The 19,249-nt window shown below is 60.3% G+C and overlaps 4 protein-coding genes across 5 annotated transcripts in view; 2 read left to right on the top strand and 2 right to left on the bottom strand.

Annotated features, from left to right (window-relative positions):
- Positions 1–233: 233 nt before the first annotated feature.
- PRAP1 (proline rich acidic protein 1) lies at positions 234–4,804 on the top strand. The gene is made up of 5 exons (XM_045291216.1): positions 234–242; positions 3,205–3,271; positions 4,020–4,072; positions 4,316–4,425; positions 4,517–4,804. Exons 1-5 carry the CDS (start codon positions 235–237, stop codon positions 4,717–4,719), a joined length of 441 nt encoding a protein of 146 aa, XP_045147151.1. The 5' UTR covers position 234; the 3' UTR covers positions 4,720–4,804.
- Positions 4,805–6,959: 2,155 nt separating this feature from the next.
- FUOM (fucose mutarotase) lies at positions 6,960–9,720 on the bottom strand. The gene is given in 7 exon segments (XM_004718028.2): positions 6,960–7,253; positions 7,528–7,601; positions 8,313–8,411; positions 8,501–8,571; positions 8,859–8,882; positions 8,885–8,926; positions 9,705–9,720. Coding segments are annotated over 7 exon segments (393 nt in total). The 3' UTR covers positions 6,960–7,186.
- A 34-nt stretch (positions 9,721–9,754) lies between these two features.
- On the bottom strand, positions 9,755–15,595 carry ECHS1 (enoyl-CoA hydratase, short chain 1). 2 transcript variants are annotated; one of them, XM_004700868.2, is made up of 8 exons: positions 15,488–15,595; positions 14,559–14,756; positions 14,120–14,247; positions 13,474–13,573; positions 12,830–12,934; positions 11,620–11,739; positions 10,585–10,652; positions 9,755–9,899 (listed from the first exon to the last, which is right to left on the bottom strand). In XM_004700868.2, exons 1-8 carry the CDS (start codon positions 15,573–15,575, stop codon positions 9,834–9,836), a joined length of 873 nt encoding a protein of 290 aa, XP_004700925.1. In that variant the 5' UTR covers positions 15,576–15,595; the 3' UTR covers positions 9,755–9,833. The 2 variants fall into 2 exon arrangements, with proteins under 2 accessions (XP_004700925.1, XP_045147348.1); XM_045291413.1 differs by lacking the exons at positions 9,755–9,899; positions 10,585–10,652 and adding an exon at positions 10,659–11,390.
- A 2,420-nt stretch (positions 15,596–18,015) lies between these two features.
- Positions 18,016–19,249, top strand: part of PAOX (polyamine oxidase) — an 8,059-nt gene continuing 6,825 nt past the window's right edge. Inside the window, 3 exon segments of the mRNA XM_004701215.3 lie at positions 18,016–18,205; positions 18,521–18,727; positions 18,730–19,003. Of these exon segments, the coding sequence (XP_004701272.3) occupies positions 18,016–18,205; positions 18,521–18,727; positions 18,730–19,003 (671 nt within the window).

Here is a 19,249-nt window from a genome sequence, read left to right as displayed (position 1 = left end):
CCTGACACAGGTGGGGTAGGGCTGGTGGGTGGCAGGTATGTCAGACATTGGGGCTGTCTCTGCAGCAAGACCTGGGTCTCTGGGTGGCACCCAGCCTTGAGTGGGCGGAGCATCGGTAGTCACCTCAGTAGGGCAGTGTGGGATTCCTGGGCTCTGATCTCTGCCCCGACACACCCAAGAGAGCTACAGAATACAGCCCTGCAGAGCACCTGTGACATTGCTGGGGACCCAGAGATGAGGAGGTAATGCCCAAGGTCCCTGCCCCACTCCCTACTTCCCCCACCCACCTGGTCCTGCCATAGGCTCAGCCCCTGAGCCACCTGTCCTCAGAGCTGGACCACCCAGCTCCAGAGCTCAGCTGCCCCGGCCCCAGAGCTGAGCCACCTGCCTCTGGTGCTGGGCCTGCTTCCTGTGGGGCTTCAGGGCCCGAGTGGAGGGCCTCTGTCCCCAGCCAGGAGGCTAGGGCTTTGGGCCATCTCCCCCTTGGGGAAGCTGTCTCCTTCCTGTGTCTCTTCTGACAGTGGTCACACTGGGTGGCCACCATTCATCCAATTCTGAGACCCTGGGTGCTTGTCTCCAAGGTCCCTGGGAACGGGACGGGAAGGTGAGGCACCAAGCCTAGAGAAGGAAGCTTGTGACTGTCCCTGAGAATGGACCTTGGGAAGACTGGGAAGAGAGGCGGCTGCAGGCTGGGGGCTGGGGAGTGTCACCTCGGGAGCTGGAGTTTGAGGCTCAGGCTCCTGCCAGACCCTGGGGTCAGAGGCCCTTCTCTACCTTCTGGGAGAGGGTCTCTCAGAGCCAAAGCCACCTGCCCCTCTCCTGAGGGTTTCCTTGGGGCCTCAGCTTGGATCAAGGGCCATGCCTCCCCTTGGTGGCCCCTTTGGAATTTGGTGCCCCATGTGCTATGGGTGGGGACCAGGCTGTCTGAGGGGCTTTCCCAGGGGTGGGGGTGCTGCCCAGGGGGCATGGTGAGGCCCAAACATCTGGGAAGTGTCCGCACTTGACCCAGCTCTAGGACTGCCTGTCTGGGTGGTCTGGTCATGAAGGAAGGTCACTGAGCTGGGACATGGACCTGCGTCAGGGCAGGTGGCCCTCTGCCCTTTGACCTCCAGAGTGTGTACACACAGGAGCCACACCTCCAGTGCTGAGTTACCAAGGGAAGGTCAAAGGTTCCTGTGGGGCTGGACTCTGGGGCCACCCCTCCTCCCACACCCTGTGGCAGGGCCAGAGGGTCCCAGAGGGATTTCCCAGCCTGCTTCTGGGGAGCCTGGTGAGAGGACATCAGCGAGGCGTTTGCCTGTGTCTTTTTGGCTCTGGGAAGACCTTCGGCTGAGCGGTTCAGAAGAAACTCAGGCAACATCTGGAGAATGGGGCTTCCAGAAAACGTCCTGGTGCTCAGACCAACCACACTGTACACAGACCAAGAGGCAGTTATCTGGACAGGACAAGGGGAGGCCGCATGGCCTAAAAGCAGGACGGATTGGAGCCTCTGTCCACACGTGTTCAGTCTGCATGCTGGCCCAGCACATCACCAGCAAAGCCGCACTGTGCGCAGGATGGCAGGAGGCTTGTTACCACGTTGATGGCTCCTCCTTGTTCGCGGGAAGCACTTGCCGGTGAAGAGCCGAGCGAAGCCGAGCGCAGCCTGCGGTGTGGCTGCATCTCAGGATGAAGAGGACAGACGCCCTCACGGGGCCTGGAGGCCATTCCATGATGCAGGTGGAGGCGGCGGGAGCCGAGCAGGATGTCGTTCGTGAGACCACAAGCACCAGCGGTGGAAGCAGGAAGGCAAGCGGCACAAGCCTCCGAGCCACTGTGCTGCACAAGAAGACTCCTGAGCGCTGAGAAGCACGCTGTCCTTGGAGGCCGAGGGGAGCCTGACCCCAGCTATGGCACCAGTTGCCTCAACTGCCCGTGACCTGCACAAGAAGACCCCTGAGCACTGAGAAGCACGCTGTCCTTGGAGGCCGAGGGGAGCCTGACCCCAGCTATGGCACCAGTTGCCTCAACTGCACGTGACGGCTGGACACTGAGTGAGGACGCCTGCAGGAGGGCCGGCGTGTCCGGTGCCGGTGCTGGGAAGGACATGCCATGGCTGTCTTGAGGAAATACAGCCACAAGGCTCCTTAGAATAGAGACAGTAAGACTTTGTCTCACACACTGTGGACATGGTGTCGGGAAGGCTGGACTCTGGACAGAGCCATTTTGGCAGAGCAGAGGTCAGTGAACAAGAGAAAGGTCTGAGAGGAGAGGGCTTGCCATGTGGCTGTCACAGTGGACTCCCCCACACAGCTGTGACCTCACATGACGATGGGGCTGGACCGGACAGGGCTTCCTTCCGATGTGCATGGTGTGACTGTCCATCAGAACCAGCTGGCTGGGAAGGCAGCTGTGAGCATGGGGACTGAGGACCCTTCACGGGTAGAGCTGGAACCCAGCCCCAGAGGGAGCAGCAAACACAAGGGCAGGGTTGACCAGGAGTCCACTGGGGTGCACAGTGTCCATGGGGACTCACCGCTCTGGTGGTGGGGAAGGAAAAGTGCCCAGTTGAGAGGCTGACTGGTCCAAGTCCCCTCTTAGATGGACCATCCCCCCCAAAGGCCTCTGTCCCTGTTGCCTGGGTGAGTGCCCACTCATTGGTCACCTTCAGCCCCAAGTGTGACTTCCTGTCTCCTCTCTGGCCATCCCTCGAAGGCCTGTCCCTGCTGCTGCTGACACACCCTCGTCGATCCCAGACTCAGCGGAGTCCCCACTATCCTCCTCCTGAACCTCCTGCCTCCAGAGCCCCCTCTCCACAGCCAGATGCCCAGCTGTCCTCTGCCTCCCAGGAACCAGCCCACCACCACGGTCCTCAATGCCACCCCTGGCTCCTGAGTGCAGTGCCCAGCCTGAGCACTGAGTGGAGTGCAGAGCACCTGGGCTCGTTGGCCGCAGCCCGCTTGGGGTCTGGGGCTCAGGCTGCACCACTTGCAGTGTCCTGGTCCTCCAAACTGCACGGAGCCCCAGATGCCACAAGCCTCACCCCTCTGCAGTCTGCAAGGGGTCACGGGCATCCTCAGAGGGGGAGAGGGCAGCCTCAGGAGTGGCCTGCCTGCCTCGGAGGCAGCCTCGGGGCAGGCCGAGTGTCTAGCTGGTTATCTCCTGCCAGGATGAGGCTGATGGACAGACCCCCCGACCCCCTGTTCTCTTCTCCCCCTCCCCCAGGCTGATCCTGGTCGTCGGCCTGTTGGCTGCAGTGCTGCAGGAGGCAGGCACAATTCTGCCTGCTCAGGTATGGGAAGGCTCTCCCCCTTTACCCTCTGGCCCCTGGGCATGGTCAAGGCGAAGCCTGTCTATGCCAGCCCCGACAGGAAAGGGGCCCCTCCTCTGCTGGGTCCGCTGGGCAAGCCCAGGTGACTTGTGACCAGTCCATGGGGGTCGGATAGGTGCACTCTTTTGGCCATACTAGGCCTGGGGGGTGTCCTATCCCTGCGTTACCCACTCTGCCCTGGGCTGGACCATGGGGGAGGGGCAGCTTTCTCACAGGTACACGGGGGCAGGGCAGGTGCCACATCCCATTGGACTTCCTGTTCCACCATGGCCCTCAGTCCCTAGCGCTGAAGAGGGGGAATCTGTAGGTGGGAGGAAACTTGGCAGAAGAGAGGAGAGGTAGCTTCAGGCCTCAGGTGGGTGGGTCCCTGGTTCTGGGGTCTCAGGCCTCAGGTGGGGACAGTTCCCCAGAGACATGAAAGCTGTGTCTGACTCGGTCAGCTCTGGGCATGGGCATGGCACCCCTTAGCCTGCCGCTGCCAACCATCCTTCCAGGACCCACACCTGGGCACATGCAGCATGTGGCAGGGACGCCTTGAGGGCGTAGCATTTGGAGCTGGTTCGACAGGAGTCTGCTGGGCACTCAGCTGGCATGGGCCCCTCCCCCTGCAATACTGGCTGCAGAGGGTCCTGACTGTCTGGCTGTGCTGAGCACCAATCCTGCCCGAGCCTCGTGGGCTTTGGACCCTCACCTGTGCCTTCCCCTCCAGGTCTCTGCCAAGTTCAAAGAGAGGGACCAGGTCTCTGAGCAAGACACAGAGGAGTAGGTACCCTTGCTCCCTGCCCTGGAGACCTGGGAGAATATGCTCCCATCCCCCACCCCACCCCACTTCCTGAGACCTGGGAGTATGTGACCCCTCCCCAAGCTCTGCTGGGTCCAGTACCTCATGGGGTGGGGTGGGGGCAGTAGTGGGCAGCACTGAGGGTTGGCCTGCTGGCTCTGAGCCATGACCTCAGCTCCACACCCACTGTCTCTCCCCCGTGGGACCTGACCCCATGTCCCCAGGGCCTGGGCAGTCAAAGCTGTGGAGCGACCAGAGAAGGAAGACCGGCTGGAGGGGCTCTTCCCCAGGCTGAAGTCCCCCACCGCTGCTGACACTGCTGAGAACTGGCATGGTGGGGAGGTGGTCTTGGGAGGTGCAGACAGACGGGTGGGGGGCAGACCTGTGAGGGAAACTGAGGCCATGACACCCCATGCCTGTTCTAGGTGACAAGGCCTGGGTGGAGGACCTCCTGAGTCGTGTCCGGAGCCCCCTCCAGGGCCCTGAGCCAGACCGAGACAGCCTCTACCATGCGGAGCCTGAGGAGGGGCTAGACATGGCGTCCTGGTCTCGGGCTCGGCTGTTCTTCCAGCTGCTTCAGGGCCCAGAGGAAGACCGGGACCACATCTACCACTCTGAGGAGCGCTGACCGCCCTGCATGCCCCTCCTCCCTCAGAGGGCCTGCTCACCATCTCTGTCCCCATGAGAAAAAAAATAAATGTCTGAAGGCAGAAGGCTATGTGTGGTGGTAGCCAGCCTGGCACTGTCTAGGGGTGGTGATGGTTTACACGAGCCAAACCTCCTGGGGCCCATGGAGTGCTCCTGTAAGAGGAGAGAGACCATGCTGGGTCCAAGGCCATCGACTGCCAGCTCCAGCACCCCCCACCCTTCCGATCCTGAATGGGATAGGGGTGTGAGCCTCTGGGGCCATGGCCAGCATCTGGGGCCAGAGGATGGCCACAAGGGTCCAGTCTGGGCTGAAAAACAGGGCCGGTACTGGGCCCACACTGTAGGGTCAGAGGTAGGAAGGATGTGGAGGAGGGAGGGCCAGGCTGGGCCAAGGGCAGGCTGAAAGCCTGAAATTCACACCCACCAGATAGGGCAAGCCAGTCTCTAAAACTGCTACCCACCATGAGGGAGGGAGCTGTACTGGACACCACAACACACACACATACACACATACCCCCACACCACCTCACAGGCTGCAGAGGGACTATGAGAAGTGTCCACAGGGCTCTCGTCCCCTACTGGTGAAAAGGTAAAATGCTACAAGTATTTTAAAGACAATTTGGCCATTTCTTAAAAAGTTAACCACACACTTCTGGTTGCATCTGGTAATTTTTTCCTCAGGAGAAGAGAGTATGTCCTTTCAAGATCTGTGTGTGAGCGCTGACAGCACTTTCACCTGTGAGAACCCTTGCCCCCGGGCACCTGCTGCTCCCAGTGCATGCTGGGAGTACAGGGCCCACCTCAGTAACCTCTCTGCCTGACAGTCCAGTTTAAAACATGGAAAACACAAGCTACTTTATCAAAGCAGAAGCCACTGTGGGGATCTGGGGTGAGTGGACCTTTCTGGGGTGATGGGCTCATTCCCTCTCTGGCTGGAAGGGTCCTCTCAGGTGGTGGAACACATCAAGGGTTAACACTTTCTCTCAATGTGTGCAGCTTATGTATGGACACCTCCAAAGGCCCCCAAGTAGTCAGTGACTAGAGTCCTAGAAATGCCCAGACAGCGGTGCGAGGGCTGGTGGCCCAGTGAGGGAGGAGTCAGGAGCTGCTACAGTGGGCACAGGAGCACAGGGCCACAGGCAAACACAGACCAGAGCCCCCTCTGGGCCCCAAATCTCTGCCCACCATTCTATGTGCCCTCCCGGCTCTGCTTCTTGCCCCCACCTCCCCTCGGAGTGTGGGTGTGGGTGTCCAGTAGACCACCCCCTGGTGCCTCAGTGCTGCCAGCTCTCAGACACAGGGAGCCTGGGGACGGTCAGCTCCCTACCTGTTTCTTCTGTCCTTTTGTCCTGGGGCCTCAGTCCTCTCTCCTCCCTGAAGGTATGGCTATCTGGTGATTTGGAGGGCAGTGGGAGGTCCCATGGAGAGCAGCCTGGGTCCAGGACAGTGGCCTAGGGGGCATTCCTCAACACTCTAGCCCCGTGGGCCCTTTCCACCTGGGTCGGGGCTCTGCGGGGAGCACCCTTCTGTGCTTCCCTCTGTCCCCCAGGACGACCCCGGGGTTGGGCACCAAGTCCCATTTGAAGATGGTGCAGTGCCCATGAGCCTCCAGCCCACGCTCCAAGCTGCACACCTGGGTGGCCAGTCCCCTCTCCAGCAGCTCAACACACAGGCACCGTGCTCCCAGCTCTTCCTTTCCAGCATCCAGACTCCCAGCTCCTACCTTAAGGTTCTAATCCTTACTGCAACCACCAGTGTCTGGGGCAGGGGAGGGGAGAGAAGGCAAGCACAAGCAGCCCTCATCCAACTCAGGATCCAAACTAACCCCCAGCCATCTCCCCTCAGAAGGTGGGGGCCTTCTTTCTACCTACACTGGCCAGCAGAGGATTTGTGTGTGTGTGTGTGTGTGTGTGTGTGTCTGTTTCTGTGCCTCTGGGGGCTGGCGGCACAGCATAAAACAAGTCTCCATAAGAACAAAGCTCTCTGGGGGATGGACAACAGAAAAGTGGGTGAAGGGAGATGTCGGACAGGGCAAGATATGACAAAATAAAAATTTATACATTATCAAGGGCTCATGAGGGAGGGGGGAACTGGGAGGGAGGGGAAAAATGAGGACCTGATGCCTGGGGCTTAAGTGAAGAGCAAATGTTTTGAGAATGATGAGGGCAATGAATGTACAAATGTGCTTCACACAATTGATATATATATGGATTGTGATAAGAGTTGTATGGCCCCCTAATAAAACGATTTAAAAAAAAAGAACAAAGCTCTGGTCTAAGTTCAGACTCCACACAGGAAGCCGGGCCACTCCATCCAGCAGAGATCAGGAGATGCCCTAGGCTCAGTGGCAAAACCCAGAGGCATAGCCCCCAGCTGCCCTGTGGGCCCAGGCGGGGCAGATGGGCTGGGCTTGTCTCTGTAGGGCTCACAGGGTGGCATCCACAGGTCTAGAGCAGGTCTTCAGGGGCCAGCACCCCTTTCTTCAGGATGATGTTCCCGTGGTGGGCAATCTCACTGCAAGAAGGGCCAGGCAGGTGGAGTCTTCAGGGGCCCAGCTCCAAGACGGGGCTATAGGAGTGGCCTGCCAGGACCATCCCTGGCAGGGGTAAATAGCCACTGCACTGAGACTCTGGGACAAAGAGGCGCAGCACCCTCCTCCAATACTTGGCAAATTCTGTTCTCAGTAAAATGCTGTCTTAGCCCCCTGCCACTCCCCCATCCTCACCCCTGGCCTGGGCTGCTCTGGAGGCGTGATCTCTGTGGAGAAGGGGCGGGGCTCGACACTCACCTGGTGGCCACCACAGCAAAGGCCATTTTGGCTCGCTCGTAAAACGAGAACCACTCCGTGGGCTCCAGGGGCTTCTGGAAGACAATCAGAAGTGGCTGCCACCTTACGGGGTCTGATCAGTCACCTGGTCAGTTTTGTGTTTGCAAGCCTCCTCTAGCAGTTTGGGCTTGGGCCCTCCCTTCAGGCTGGGGGCCAGTCCCCTGCACCAGACAACTCCAGCAGGCTGGGCAGACTCAGGAGGCTGGGGACAGGCTTCTACTCCGCCCTGGGTTCTTCCAGCACCAGTTTAGTTCCAGGGGCCTGGGGGGTGTGTGTGGGTGCCCACTAAGGGGGTCTGGGGATCCAGGAGCCCAAGGGCTCTGGGGAGACTGTACAGGAAGTCAGGAGAGGAAGGGTCCAATTCTTTTTAGAGCTGTGACCACCACCCTCCCGACACTCCAAAGGGCAGCCAGCAGACTGAGGCTCCCCGCTGTCCACCCCCCACAACTGGAGACCACTCCCTATTTAATAGGCAAGGTGGGTGTGGGCCACAACCAGGACTAGAGGTGTGTGTGTGGGTGTCCCAGGAACCCCCTCAGGTTCCACCTAGGGCCTGGCTAACTCCAAGGTGGGGCCCCACCCAGAAACCCCCAAACCAGGGTCAGCAGAGCCTGGGTCCCCAGAGAGCGCTCCTGGGGTTCATGAGGCAGTGAATACCCTAGGATGAGTAGGCCACACACACCCTCCTGCCCACATGACTCTCCCTCCTCAGCCCCAGGTGGGTGCAGGTGCAGAGGGAGGCTCACAGTGCAGCCTGCCTGGCACAGGAGGGTCATGTAGTCCTTCCATATCGGAGTGTGAAGGCTCCTGTCCCGGTCACTGGGTACCAGCTCCATGACTGTGGCCTGGAGAGAGTGCGGTCAGCTGTGCCCACTGGTACACACCTCCCCTCCCCACAGCACTCAGTCCGGGAAGCAGAGGGCACCGGACTCACTGGACTTGCCACGTAGGTGTCCAGTGGCAGCAGCTTCAGCATGGCCCCTAGGAGCTGTGGGGTGCACAGGTCTGTGGGAGGGGCAGAGTACTGCTAGGCCACTGCCCTGCCCAGCCACAGGGTGTCCTAGGGTGGCCGAGGCACCCGGGCACGCGATCCAGGGAGCAGGCCAGTGTGAGACGCAGTGGAAAGGTGGCCAGGTGACAAGGCATCTAAAGTCTGGGGCCAGGGTCAGCCACAGTCATTACAGTGACACTGTAGGACTAGCTTGGGTGGGAGGCCTGGGGTCTTAGTGCTCTGGGTCACTGGGGATCCCCCCAGGCAGGACATCGGGAGCTGTGGAGCAGGGGCAGTTCACCATCAGCGCGGATCTCCACAGGCCGCAATGGCACAGGGCAGAGGTGGGGAAGTTGCCTTCTTCAAGAACTGACCGGGAGGGCGGGTCAGCCGGAGCCACTCAACACACACTCGTGGTCAGAACCTGTCCCACAGGGCCTGGCCGACTCTGCGCTCCCATCTCCAGAGTCTGTCACTGTCGGGGCTGCATAACCGCCCTGTCCCCAGCCAGGGCAGGGTGCCAACGGGGTTGGGAAGGCTGGCGCTGTTCCTGGTACTCCAGGACAGCAGGTGTGTGGGGGGGACTAGTTGTAGTTGTGTGTGTGTGTGTGTAGGGGGCACACATGACATGACCTGGGTGGTCCCCAGTGCTGCAGGGCCCACTCAGGACCCTCAGACATGCTTGGATTAAAGGCAAGCACTTATGGCCAGCCATTCACTGTGGGGTCACCACTGTGGTCCCAGGGCAGGCTGAGGAGCCAACAAAGGGGAGTCAGTCCAGGCGCCATGAGCTCCCTGGGTCATAACAGAGGTGCTGTGAGGACGGCGGCAGATGTGGCTATGGGACTTGTGTGTGGAAGGTGAGAAGACCCGATGTGTGTGCACATGGGGGTGTGGAGGGCTCACTCATGTGGAGCCCTTGCTCTGCTCTGGCTCACTCACAACAGAAAACGGGAAGAGCAGCGCATGCGAGCTTGGTGAGACCGGCCGGCCACTCGCCTCCTCTGTGGGAGCCTGCCAGCGAGCATCCCTTGGCACAGGCCGGCCAGCCCCAGGTCACATGACCCCACGTGAGCAATGCGCCATGTGCACAAAGTCCCTGAAGTCAAGCACCGACATGTAAGCGCTCTTGAGGCCTGACACTCACAGCCTGAAGGCCCCATGGCGCAGCTGCAAGCCAGAGAAACGGGGGGCACGTGGCTTGTCAGAGGTTTATTTACTTCTGAGGCTGACAGGCGCCTCCCCTCCTTCCACTGAGATCTGAGGAGGTGGCCTTCTACTTGTCTTTGAAGTTGGCCTTTCTCTTCTCCACGAAGGCGGTCATACCTTCTCTGCGGTCATCCTAATGGGAGAGACATGGGGCTGGTGTCCTCCCATCTGGTCTCTGTCCACCCGACACAGGGCAGTGTTTGTGCCGCTGCGGCAGCTGCCAGCATGTGTCCTTTCTTTTGCATGCTGGCACACATGTGCGCACACATGTGCACACCCACTGTCTTCACTCTCCTCCAGAGCCCAAACCATATACGTTCAGTCCTGCTACAAGACACCAGAAGCTCAGCTAATGACCAAAGAACCAGGCTGTAGTGTCGAGAGACCACTGGCAGGGTCTTGGGGCAGAGCGCTCTAAAGTTCAGTTATGGTAACACGTGGTCACTCACTGTCATCGAGGCGATGCCGACTCACAGTGACCCTACAGGACAGGGCAGAACTGCCCCTGTGGGTTTTGGAGACAGTGACTCCGGATAGAAGAATAAAACAGGAAGCCCGTCCTTCTCTGGCAGAGCAGCTGGTGGGTTAGAATTGCTGACCTTGTGGTTAGCAGCCCAATGCACAGACTACACTACCAAGGCTCCTTACACAAGGGTAAAGGGCTCTGCATTTCAAACCCAGGAGCTTGCCCACGGGCAGCCAGCTGTTGGGGCTCCCATGTGAGACCTGAGCTTCAGGGACTGGCCCGAGGGAGGAGGTGCTGCGGTCCGGGTCAGAGGGAATGCCAGGGGCTTGTTTGGGGAGGGCCGTTTACTCACAGTGGCAAAGGTTGAATAGAATAGCTTCTTCTCCAACTTGTTTCCTTCTGTTAACGTCATTTCAAAAGCTGGGAGAGAAAATCTGGGTGTTAGGAGCTGAGCTGGCAAAATGGGGCTCTCACCCCCCTGCACCCACCACCCAATTCCACTGGGATCTGAAACATTACAGCAACCCCATTCTTGCTCCATTTTCCTGCCTCCTTGGTTCCCACATCTTCCAAATCCCCCACCGAGACCACCTCAGAACCAGCTGCTGGGGTGCCCCTGCCCACAGAGGCGTGGCGGTTAACTGGTCAGGCTGGGCAAGGCCTGGGCCCTCATCCTGAGAATAAGCGGGTCCACAGACAGCATGTTTTTAATCCACATATAACTCCAGTGGCATGGAATTAAGCCACAAGGTGCTTTCGACCAGCCCTGCAGACAGGGCCTATGGAACATGCGGAGTGTGCGGGTCTGGGAGCCCTGGTGGTGCGGGGTTAGGGCTGGGCTGTTCCCCACAAAGCCAGAGGTTTGAACCATCTGCTGCTCCCCAGGAGAAAGATGCAGCTGTCTGTCCCTTTAAAGAGTGAGTCTGAAGCCCACAGGGACGGTTCTGCTCTGTTCTTTGGGGACACCGTGAGTCGGAATCGGCTTGAGGGCAGTGGGTTTTGAATATACGCAGGTCCCCTAGCGGAGCGACGTCACAAACATCAGCTGCTCCAACTTCAGGCCCCAGAGGTGACGGAACTCGCCCGAGGACACATTCACGTTCCAAAGTCAGTGACCGGTCCATACACACCGGGATGGCAAATTTTCGATCACACCACCTGATCGAACACAAATGAGATGGGGGCCTGGGCAGATGGGAGCTGGGTAGGTTTGAGCTCTTGGCTGTCAGATGGACAAGACAGAATGAAAAGTTTCCAGATGGACAGAGCTGACTGTCCCCACATGCTCACAGCACATGGGTTCAGAAGGTTGTTCTACTGGGATGGACGCAGGATGCGGGTCCTGCCCTGGGCTGCAGAACACCCCCTGCCCCTGGTAGAGCTCTACCTGCACTGACTGACTCCTTGGCCATTGCCACCACGATTTTGGAGTTGCTGGCGATTTTTTCCGCACACCGGATGGCTTCCTCAACCAGGGTCTCCACAGGGAAAACCTTGCTCACGAGACCTGGAACAGAGAAGGTGGGTGCCATGTTGCGGGGGCACTGGCATCCTTCCGCTTCAAGGCGCCAGGGTCCCAGGGTCCCCAATTGGCCAGTCAGCAGGCCTCTGGCCATCCTCTGCCATGGCCTTCACAAAACTCCCAGGACAAGGTGGGAGGCGATGATGGAGACCATGGCCCCCTTGGGAGCGGGCCTGATGCGGAACCTGCAGGAACCTCGAGCTGTTAGTGGGTCTGGGTAGTGCAGGGTGCCCTGCACCTTGTGGGTGTGACTTAAAAACGAGTGCTGACATTTCTGATTTGAGTGACTTCAAATAGAAATTTAAAATGCCATTTTGAGTTAAACTAAGACATTCATTTGTACTTTTCTAAAAGCCCTGTCTCCTACACACCTTACTTTTAAGAACTTTTCTCGGTCAAAGTGCTCCTGCTTAGAAAAACTCAGGTGGCAGGGCTTCCAGCTCTCTCTCAGCCAGGCAGAGCTGCTGTCCTTTGGACCTGGGATCTCCACACCGGAGACAAAACGGGGCCACCAGGGATGATGAGCAGCAGCAGGAGACCAAGGTGAGAGGGTGCCTTGGGTGTGGACAGGGGGTAGCTGGCGGGTGGGGCACCTCAGGAAACTTACTGAGTAGCTAGAACTCAGGAACAGGCCAGGCCAGCCCAGGAGGACCAGGGAGAGGCTGGCCATACGAAAGGTTGAGAAGAGGTTGTCTTGCCTGAAGAACTGTGTCCTGAATCTTTCCTGGCCCTGAATTGTAACCTGCTACTTCCTTAATAAACTCCTAACAGTGAGTGTGGCCCATGAGCTATGTGTGGCTGTTTGATGAAGCCAGCAAAGGAGCAGAGAATGGGAGGGGAGGGGCAATTGGTGTCGGAATTAGTGGTAAGGTTGGGCGGGTACGTGTCTGACCACTGCCTTTTAAGAACTGGGCGGGGGCTGTTGATCTTGATTCTTCTTCCCCAGGAACGTCAGCAAGAAGGTCTGATACCGCCCCCCCACACCTTTCCTTCAGTGGTGTGCCTGCTGGTTCCTCTGTGGTGTGGGATGGGATGAGCGAGTGACAGCAGCAGGCAGCCCTTAGCTCCTGCTCACCTGCCTGCTTGGCCTCCTGGGCTGAGATCCGGTCACCGGTGAGGACCATCTCCATGGCCAGCGACTTCCCAACTGCCCGAGTGAGCCTCTGTGTGCCCCCGGCACCTGCAAGGACCCCAAAACCAGTCAGTTTGAGGTACAAGCTTGTCCTGGCCTGGCAGTTCTCCCACACTCAGCCACTTGTCCATGCCCCACACCCACACCTCTCTTTGGTTAGTCCATCTACTTTCTAGAAATCTCCAGCACTTGCTGTCCTGGGCCTCTTCCCAATAGCTCCTGGGCAGGGTCAGACTGCACAAATGCTTGCTTGCTGTGCTTGGGCCCGCCGGCCTCCAGAATCTGACCTCAGACGTCAAGGGCAGCAGGGGCAACCCTGAGAGAGGCTTGCTCGCATCAGTGTGCCCCACAACCCTCCTGGCCCTTCAGAAAAGGCTTCCAGGCTGGAGCCAGACTGCCCAGGTGGCACCTTCCCACCATGCCCATCCCTTGGCCCAGAGGGTGGCTGCTAAGGGTACCGGGCTCCACACTCAAGTCCTGAGCTAGAAGTCTGTCCACTCACTGCTGGACACGGTGCACCTGCAGGGGTCAGCACGCATTCGGGGGAGGCACCTGGAAGGACCATGTTCACAGACAGCACCTGCTACCTGGGATGGTTCCTAGGAGGATCTCGGGCTGCCCAAATTGCGCCTTCTCCCCTGCGTAGATGATGTCACACATCATGGCCAGCTCGCAGCCACCACCCAGCTGTGGACACAGAGCCCAGTTAGAGAGCTGCTTTGTGGGCTCAATGATGTTGCTGGGATGAGACCCACAGGCAGGCTGGCCACGGGGTGTGGCTCTCGCTCTGTGGTCCCTCGGCCCTGAGTTCTGTCGAGTGAGGGGCTAGTTTGGAGCTCTCCCCTCATCCTCCCAAAGGGCTGGCTGCGTACCAAGAACACTTGATTTACCACAGGAGGGATATGGGATCTGGCCATAGGCAAGTGCTTTTTGGACTGCAGCCCTGAGGACTTAAGCTCACAGGGGCACAAAGGGCCAAAGATCATGAAAAATTAGGATGACCTGGGGGCGGTGAGTGCCTTGGGGAACTGGGGCAGCCAGCATAGGGACCCAGAGGTGTAGTTGCTGGCCTGGAAACCACACTCAGAGTCAATAGAAACCTGGCACTTTATACACCCAGGCTCCAGGCCCAACCTGTGGGGGAAAGTAGGGTGCAGTACAGAGGGGCACCTTACACACCCAGGCTCCAGGCCCAGCCCGTGGGGGATTTGGGGGGCACAGAGCGGCACTCACTGCATAGCCATTGACGGCCGCGATCACGGGCTTCCTGATTCTGGCTACTCGGTCCCAGTGGCTGAGGAACCCAGCGGAGTAACAGTCCTGGAATGTCCGGTTCTGCATCTCCTTGATGTCAGCTCCCGCTAGGAAGCAGGCACAGACACTCAGGAGTCCCCAAGTGTAGGGCCCGCCTATCCTTCAACACCTGGTGGACAGGGCGTCAGGTACACCAAGCGTATGCAGCAGTGCTGCTGGTGGAGGCTGGCTGCACACCCGTGCGCTTGGCTGTGGACATGCTCTTTCCCAGCCAGCAGTGTGCCTCCGCTGGCACTGGCCCCACGTACTTTCCCCTGGCACACCCAGGGGCCCAGGCCATGCCTGGCTCCCAGAGGTGCCAGCCTGCCCTGCACTATTCCCTCCTGCCTACCGCCCATGCCCCCTGTAGCCTCCCCACCTGCAAAGGCCTTCTCCCCGCCCGTGAGGACGATGGCCCCCACAGCCGGGTCCCCTTCGAACGCCTCCAGTGCCTGGTTCAGCTCCACCACGAGGCTGTCACACAGTGCGTTCAGAACCTTGGGTCGGTTCAGCTGGATTAGTCCCACACTGCCGCCCTTTCCTGTCTTCTCCATGGTGATGTACTCCAAGTTGCCACCTGCCAAGATGAGGTAGAGGGTACTGCTCAGTGGAGCCCCTGCCTGCCCTCGTGGCTGTGGTGCTGCCTGGGGCCCACAGTGGGTTTTCTGTGCTACTGGCTTCACCCAGGGCTGACTGGCACAGGTAGTCACCTGGCCCTCCTGCTACAAACATGTCACACCATGTGTCACACAACCATGCACTCTTCTTCCAACAGACGTTGGTGAGGGCAGTCGGGTGGGGGGCACAGAGTGGCAGGGCTAGCCCAAAGTGGGCAGTCCTGAGATGGAGTCGCCAGCTGAACCATCCTGGGGGCTGGGGAAAGGCTTGAAGAGAGAAGAAGTGACAGTGGGCAGGCGGCAGCAGGTGGGGAAGGAGACAGGCTGAGAAGACATTTGCAGTCTGTATCTTAAGGCCAGGAGATGACCACCGCCATTCCCCTTAGGGGCGGAGCTGAGGGGTCTTCCTGGTCGGGCTGGCCCAAGGTCCCTCCAGCACGGCGTCCACGCCCCAGGAACACTAGGGCGGGGTGTGGAGGCGCAAGTTTCCATCACAGACCCACGAGGGGGTGAAGGGGCGCAGAACACGTGGGGTGGCCACACGAGGGGATGACCCCACCCGGGCCTCCCTTCCCACAGGGCTGGGGCGCTCTGGTCGCGGGCGCTGGAGGACGCCGGGGTTAAGGCGCGGTGCAGGCCAAAGTGAGCCCTGGGGTCAAATTGGCGGTCTGTGGCCACCCGTCCCGCTCACCCGAGGCGAAGGAGCGCAGCATCGAGCAGCTGGCCCGGGGCCGCAGCGGGCCGCAGACGTGGGGCAGGAGGACACGCAGGGTGGCCATGGCACAGTCCCGATGCCTAGCTGGCACTGCACCTCCCCGCGGAGCCGCCCCTCGCCGGCGCCACTCCGGGCTCGCACCGCCCCCAGGCCGGCTATCGCGAGACCACGGAGGGGCAGGGCCGACGCCGGGGGCGGAGCTACACAGCGAGAGCCAGGTCTAGGCTGGGGGCGGGGCAAGAGGGCCCAGAACGGGCTCGAGGCTGGGGGTGTGGTTATGTGAGTCGGGCGTAAGATCTACTCAGGGGAAGGGCTGCGAGGGTTTAGCGGAGCAATGGAACCTGCTGCGGGCGGGCCTTCGGGGACCCGGAGCGGGATCCTGGCTGGGGATAGGTTCCGGAGTCAGAATCGAGGTTGGGGTTGGCTTACGCGAGGCCGGGTACGGGATCGAGGCTGGGTGCGGAGCAGGGAAGGTCAAGGGCCTGGAACCAAGGTCAGGCTGCCAGTTGCAGGTCAGGGGCGGGAAGGAGGCCCCTCGATCGTGTACGAAGGGCAGGGCCAGGGTCAGAGGCGAGGAAAGTTGCCTTCGTACTAAAGGGTCGTAGGCCGTGGCCCAAAGGGCTCGGGCCAAGCCCATATCCTTCAGGGTTCGTGATCCGAGGAATGTGAACGCAGAGACGGGGCAGGGGATACCGTATGGCCGCCAATCCTGTGGAGGGCAGTTGGGCAGAACTCCCATGCAGTATTCCTAAGAAACCGGACTAGCTCAAGTCTGTTGGGAGTACCTGGGGCTCCTCAACCCAGAGCTCCCGTCCGGCCGCCTCCAGAGCACACAGCCCCGGGTCAAGCTTGGGTTCGATGCGCCCAGGCCGTGCTGTCTAGCAAGCCTGCTAAAGACAAGGTAGGGGGTTCAAGCCGCGGGCTCCTCTGGAGAAAATGAGGCGATTTGTTCCTGTAAGAGTTGAAATCAACCTGCTGGCAGTGAGCTTGGGTTTTAAGGGCTTGGCGGTTGGAACCCACCAGCTGCTCCCAGGACGAAAAGTACCGGAAAGAAAGACTTGGTCTCGGAAACCCGCAGGGGAGCTTGTACTCTGCCCTAAGCTGAGCTACGAGAGGACGAGAGTGCCTGCCTCCATGCACACCACCAGGAAAACCAAATTCACAGCGACCCTACAGGACAGGTCGAACTGCCCCTGTGGGTTTCCGAGACTAACTCTTCACGAGAGGAGAAAGCCCTGTTTCCCCCTCCCAGTGGCCGGTGGTCCACGACGCCTCCAGGCCATTCTAAGGCACCCGATAATCCATAAACCTAAAGTTCCCCGCCTCAGAGGGCGTCTGATGCCTGGGGAGGTTCTCATTTGGACGCTAGAGGTAGACAGAAACGGGAGAAACATTTGGGGGACCGACTGCAGGCATAGGCACGGCGCGCTTTGCCCACTCGCAGTCCCGTCCTAGCACTGGCACTGTGAAGCCGCATGGGGTGCGCCTTCGCTCCAACAGAAACGTGCAGAAGAAAGAGGTTCAGGGATTTAGCCCACTAAGAACATTTAAAACTCAGATTTCTAAGTCCAAGCCGCGGGGAATCTCTCAGAAAGCCAGGCAAAGGGAGACGGGAAGAAACCGCAGGTCCAGTGAGGAGTGTCGCACGTCCGGAGGAAAGCGTTCCGGGAAAGCCAACCGCAGGCTCGAGAGTCGCTAAACAACAGTTGCTCGCGCGCGCGCGCGGGCAGTGAAAATCGTCCCTGTAAGAAAGTCGCCGTGTGAAACTATGATCTGCGCTGGAAACCTTCATTCGTCTAATTTAAAGTGAAAAGTTAAAAAAACACAATGGAAAAGGCTCCCGGCGCCATGTTGCCCGGCCAAACTGAGCGGTGAAGACTGCGGCAGGCTGGAGGGTGCTGGGTGGGGGAGGGCGGGCCTGGGATCCCGGTAACCCACGACCCGGTTCCCCGGACCTCGGGCTGTGTATTACACCCGTCTCAGACGACCCCAGGAGCCCAGGTGGGGCTGCGAGTTAGGCACTGGGCAGGCCCAGGTGTGGTTTTGTCGTGCGTGGGGCCACTATGAGCTGAGGCCCAGTACGGACACCTAACAACATAAGCTGACCCGTGGAGACCCACCCCACTACCCCGAGCCCTGCAGCCGCCGGGCCCGTGGGCCTCTCAGGGGACTTAGAGCTTGGCGCCCTGACCCTCGGGCGAAGGAGTCCGAAGGTGAAGGCGCTGGCTCGGCTTATCTGAGCCCGGCTGTGGGAGGACTGGGGCGACCGGCACCACCTTCTCGCCGCGCCCCGGCCTCGTGACCCCTGTCCTCGAGCTACGGCCAGGCCGCAGGGGAAGGACTGGTGCCAGCGGGTCCGCCATGTTTCCCCGGACCCGCCAGTCAGGTCGGCCCTGAGGGCCCCCACGCCCCAGCTGGCCCCGCCCACGTGGCCCCGCCCCGCGCTCCCTCGGCCCCGCCCCGCACGCCCCCGGCGCGCATCCGACATCCAGAAGTGACACGCCATGCGGTCAAGTTCCAGTGGCGGCGTAGCGGAAGCCCCGGGCCGCGGGTCGCGGGTGCTGGTGGTGGGCGGCGGCATCGCGGGTCTGGCTGCCGCGCAGAGTCTCTGCCGCCATCCGGCCTTCTCGAACGTGCGGGTCCTGGAGGCCACCGCCCGCACCGGCGGCCGCATCTGCTCGGAGAGAAAATTCGGTAACGGCCCTTCCCTCGGACTCCGCCCCGGAATCCAACTGGCACTGGGCTTAGCCTGTGCTCCACCGCCAACCAGCCTGGGGCTGAGCTGAGCTGCACCCCCAGCCCCGTGCCCATCTAATCTCCTTGACTTACTGGGTCCCCAAAACTCAGCTACCTGACCTCCACATTAGCCAGGCCCTGGAGAAGGAGGGAACCCCGCCCCTCCGGAAGGGAGCTTACTCTGCCCCCAACCCGGCCTGTCCTGGGAGCTCTTGCGCCCAGGGGCCTACCTTCTTGGGGTAGAATCTCAGATGATGTCTCTGGCCCTTCCAGGTGGTGTGGTGGACATGGGTGCCCAGTGGATCCACGGACCTTCCCAAGGCAACCCGGTTTTCCAGCTGGCTGCCCAGTATGGGCTGCTGGGGGAGAAAGAGCTCTCCGAGGAAAGCCAGCAGTTGGAGGTGGGGGGACACCCGGGCCTGCCCTCCGTGTCCTATACCAGCTCAGGCCGCAGCGTGAGCCCGGAGCTGGTGGTGGAGATGAGCTATTCTATGCCCTGCTGGACCAAACGCGGGACTTCCTGTATTCGGCCCAGACCCCTGTCCCCAGCGTGGGCGAGTTCCTCAAGCAGGAGCTCAGCAGGCATGTGGCTGACTGGCCTGAGGACCAGGACACCAGGAAGCTCAAGCTGGCCCTCCTCAACAGCCTCTTCAACCTCGAGTGCTGTGTGAGCGGCACCCACAGCATGGACCTGGTCGCTCTGGGGCCCTTCGGAGAATACACCATGTTTCCTGGGCAGGACTGCACCTTCAAGGGGTATGTGCCTATGGGCCCTCACCCACCTCGAAAAGCCTCACTCTAGCAGCCATGAATACCAGGCTGCCCAAGGAACCCAGGCCTGCTCCTCCCCCCTCCCCTGTGCACCCAAGGCCAATCCATCTCTAATCGATGGCTACCCTCCTCTTTCATGTCCCCAGTGCTGCCCACCACCTCCACCTTGGTCTTGCTAGCCTGGGCCCCTGGCTGTGGGGGCCTGTTGGACTCGATGGCCACCTGTGTCGT

This window comes from Echinops telfairi, unplaced genomic scaffold, assembly GCF_000313985.2.
Source record: "Echinops telfairi isolate 266 unplaced genomic scaffold, ASM31398v2 ScPeMD7_70;HRSCAF=299, whole genome shotgun sequence".
NCBI lineage: Eukaryota > Metazoa > Chordata > Mammalia > Afrosoricida > Tenrecidae > Echinops > Echinops telfairi.
Note: the sequence above shows the minus strand (reverse complement) of the source record. Positions and strands in the feature narration are given on the sequence as shown.

Bases quoted from the DNA above. Each gene is read 5' to 3' on its own strand.
- PRAP1 (XM_045291216.1), top strand. The intron at 3,272-4,019 runs GTATGGGAAGGC...CTTCCCCTCCAG, and splicing joins GCACAATTCTGCCTGCTCAG to GTCTCTGCCAAGTTCAAAGA. The intron at 4,426-4,516 runs GTGGGGAGGTGG...TGCCTGTTCTAG, and splicing joins CACTGCTGAGAACTGGCATG to GTGACAAGGCCTGGGTGGAG.
- ECHS1 (XM_004700868.2), bottom strand. From the start codon at position 15,575: ATGGCCACCCTGCGTGTCCTCCTGCCCCACGTCTGCGGCCCGCTGCGG. The intron at 14,757-15,487 runs GTGAGCGGGACG...TCATCTTGGCAG, and splicing joins GCTGCGCTCCTTCGCCTCGG to GTGGCAACTTGGAGTACATC. The intron at 11,740-12,829 runs GTGAGCAGGAGC...TCTCTGTTCCAG, and splicing joins CCAGGAGGCCAAGCAGGCAG to GTCTCGTGAGCAAGGTTTTC.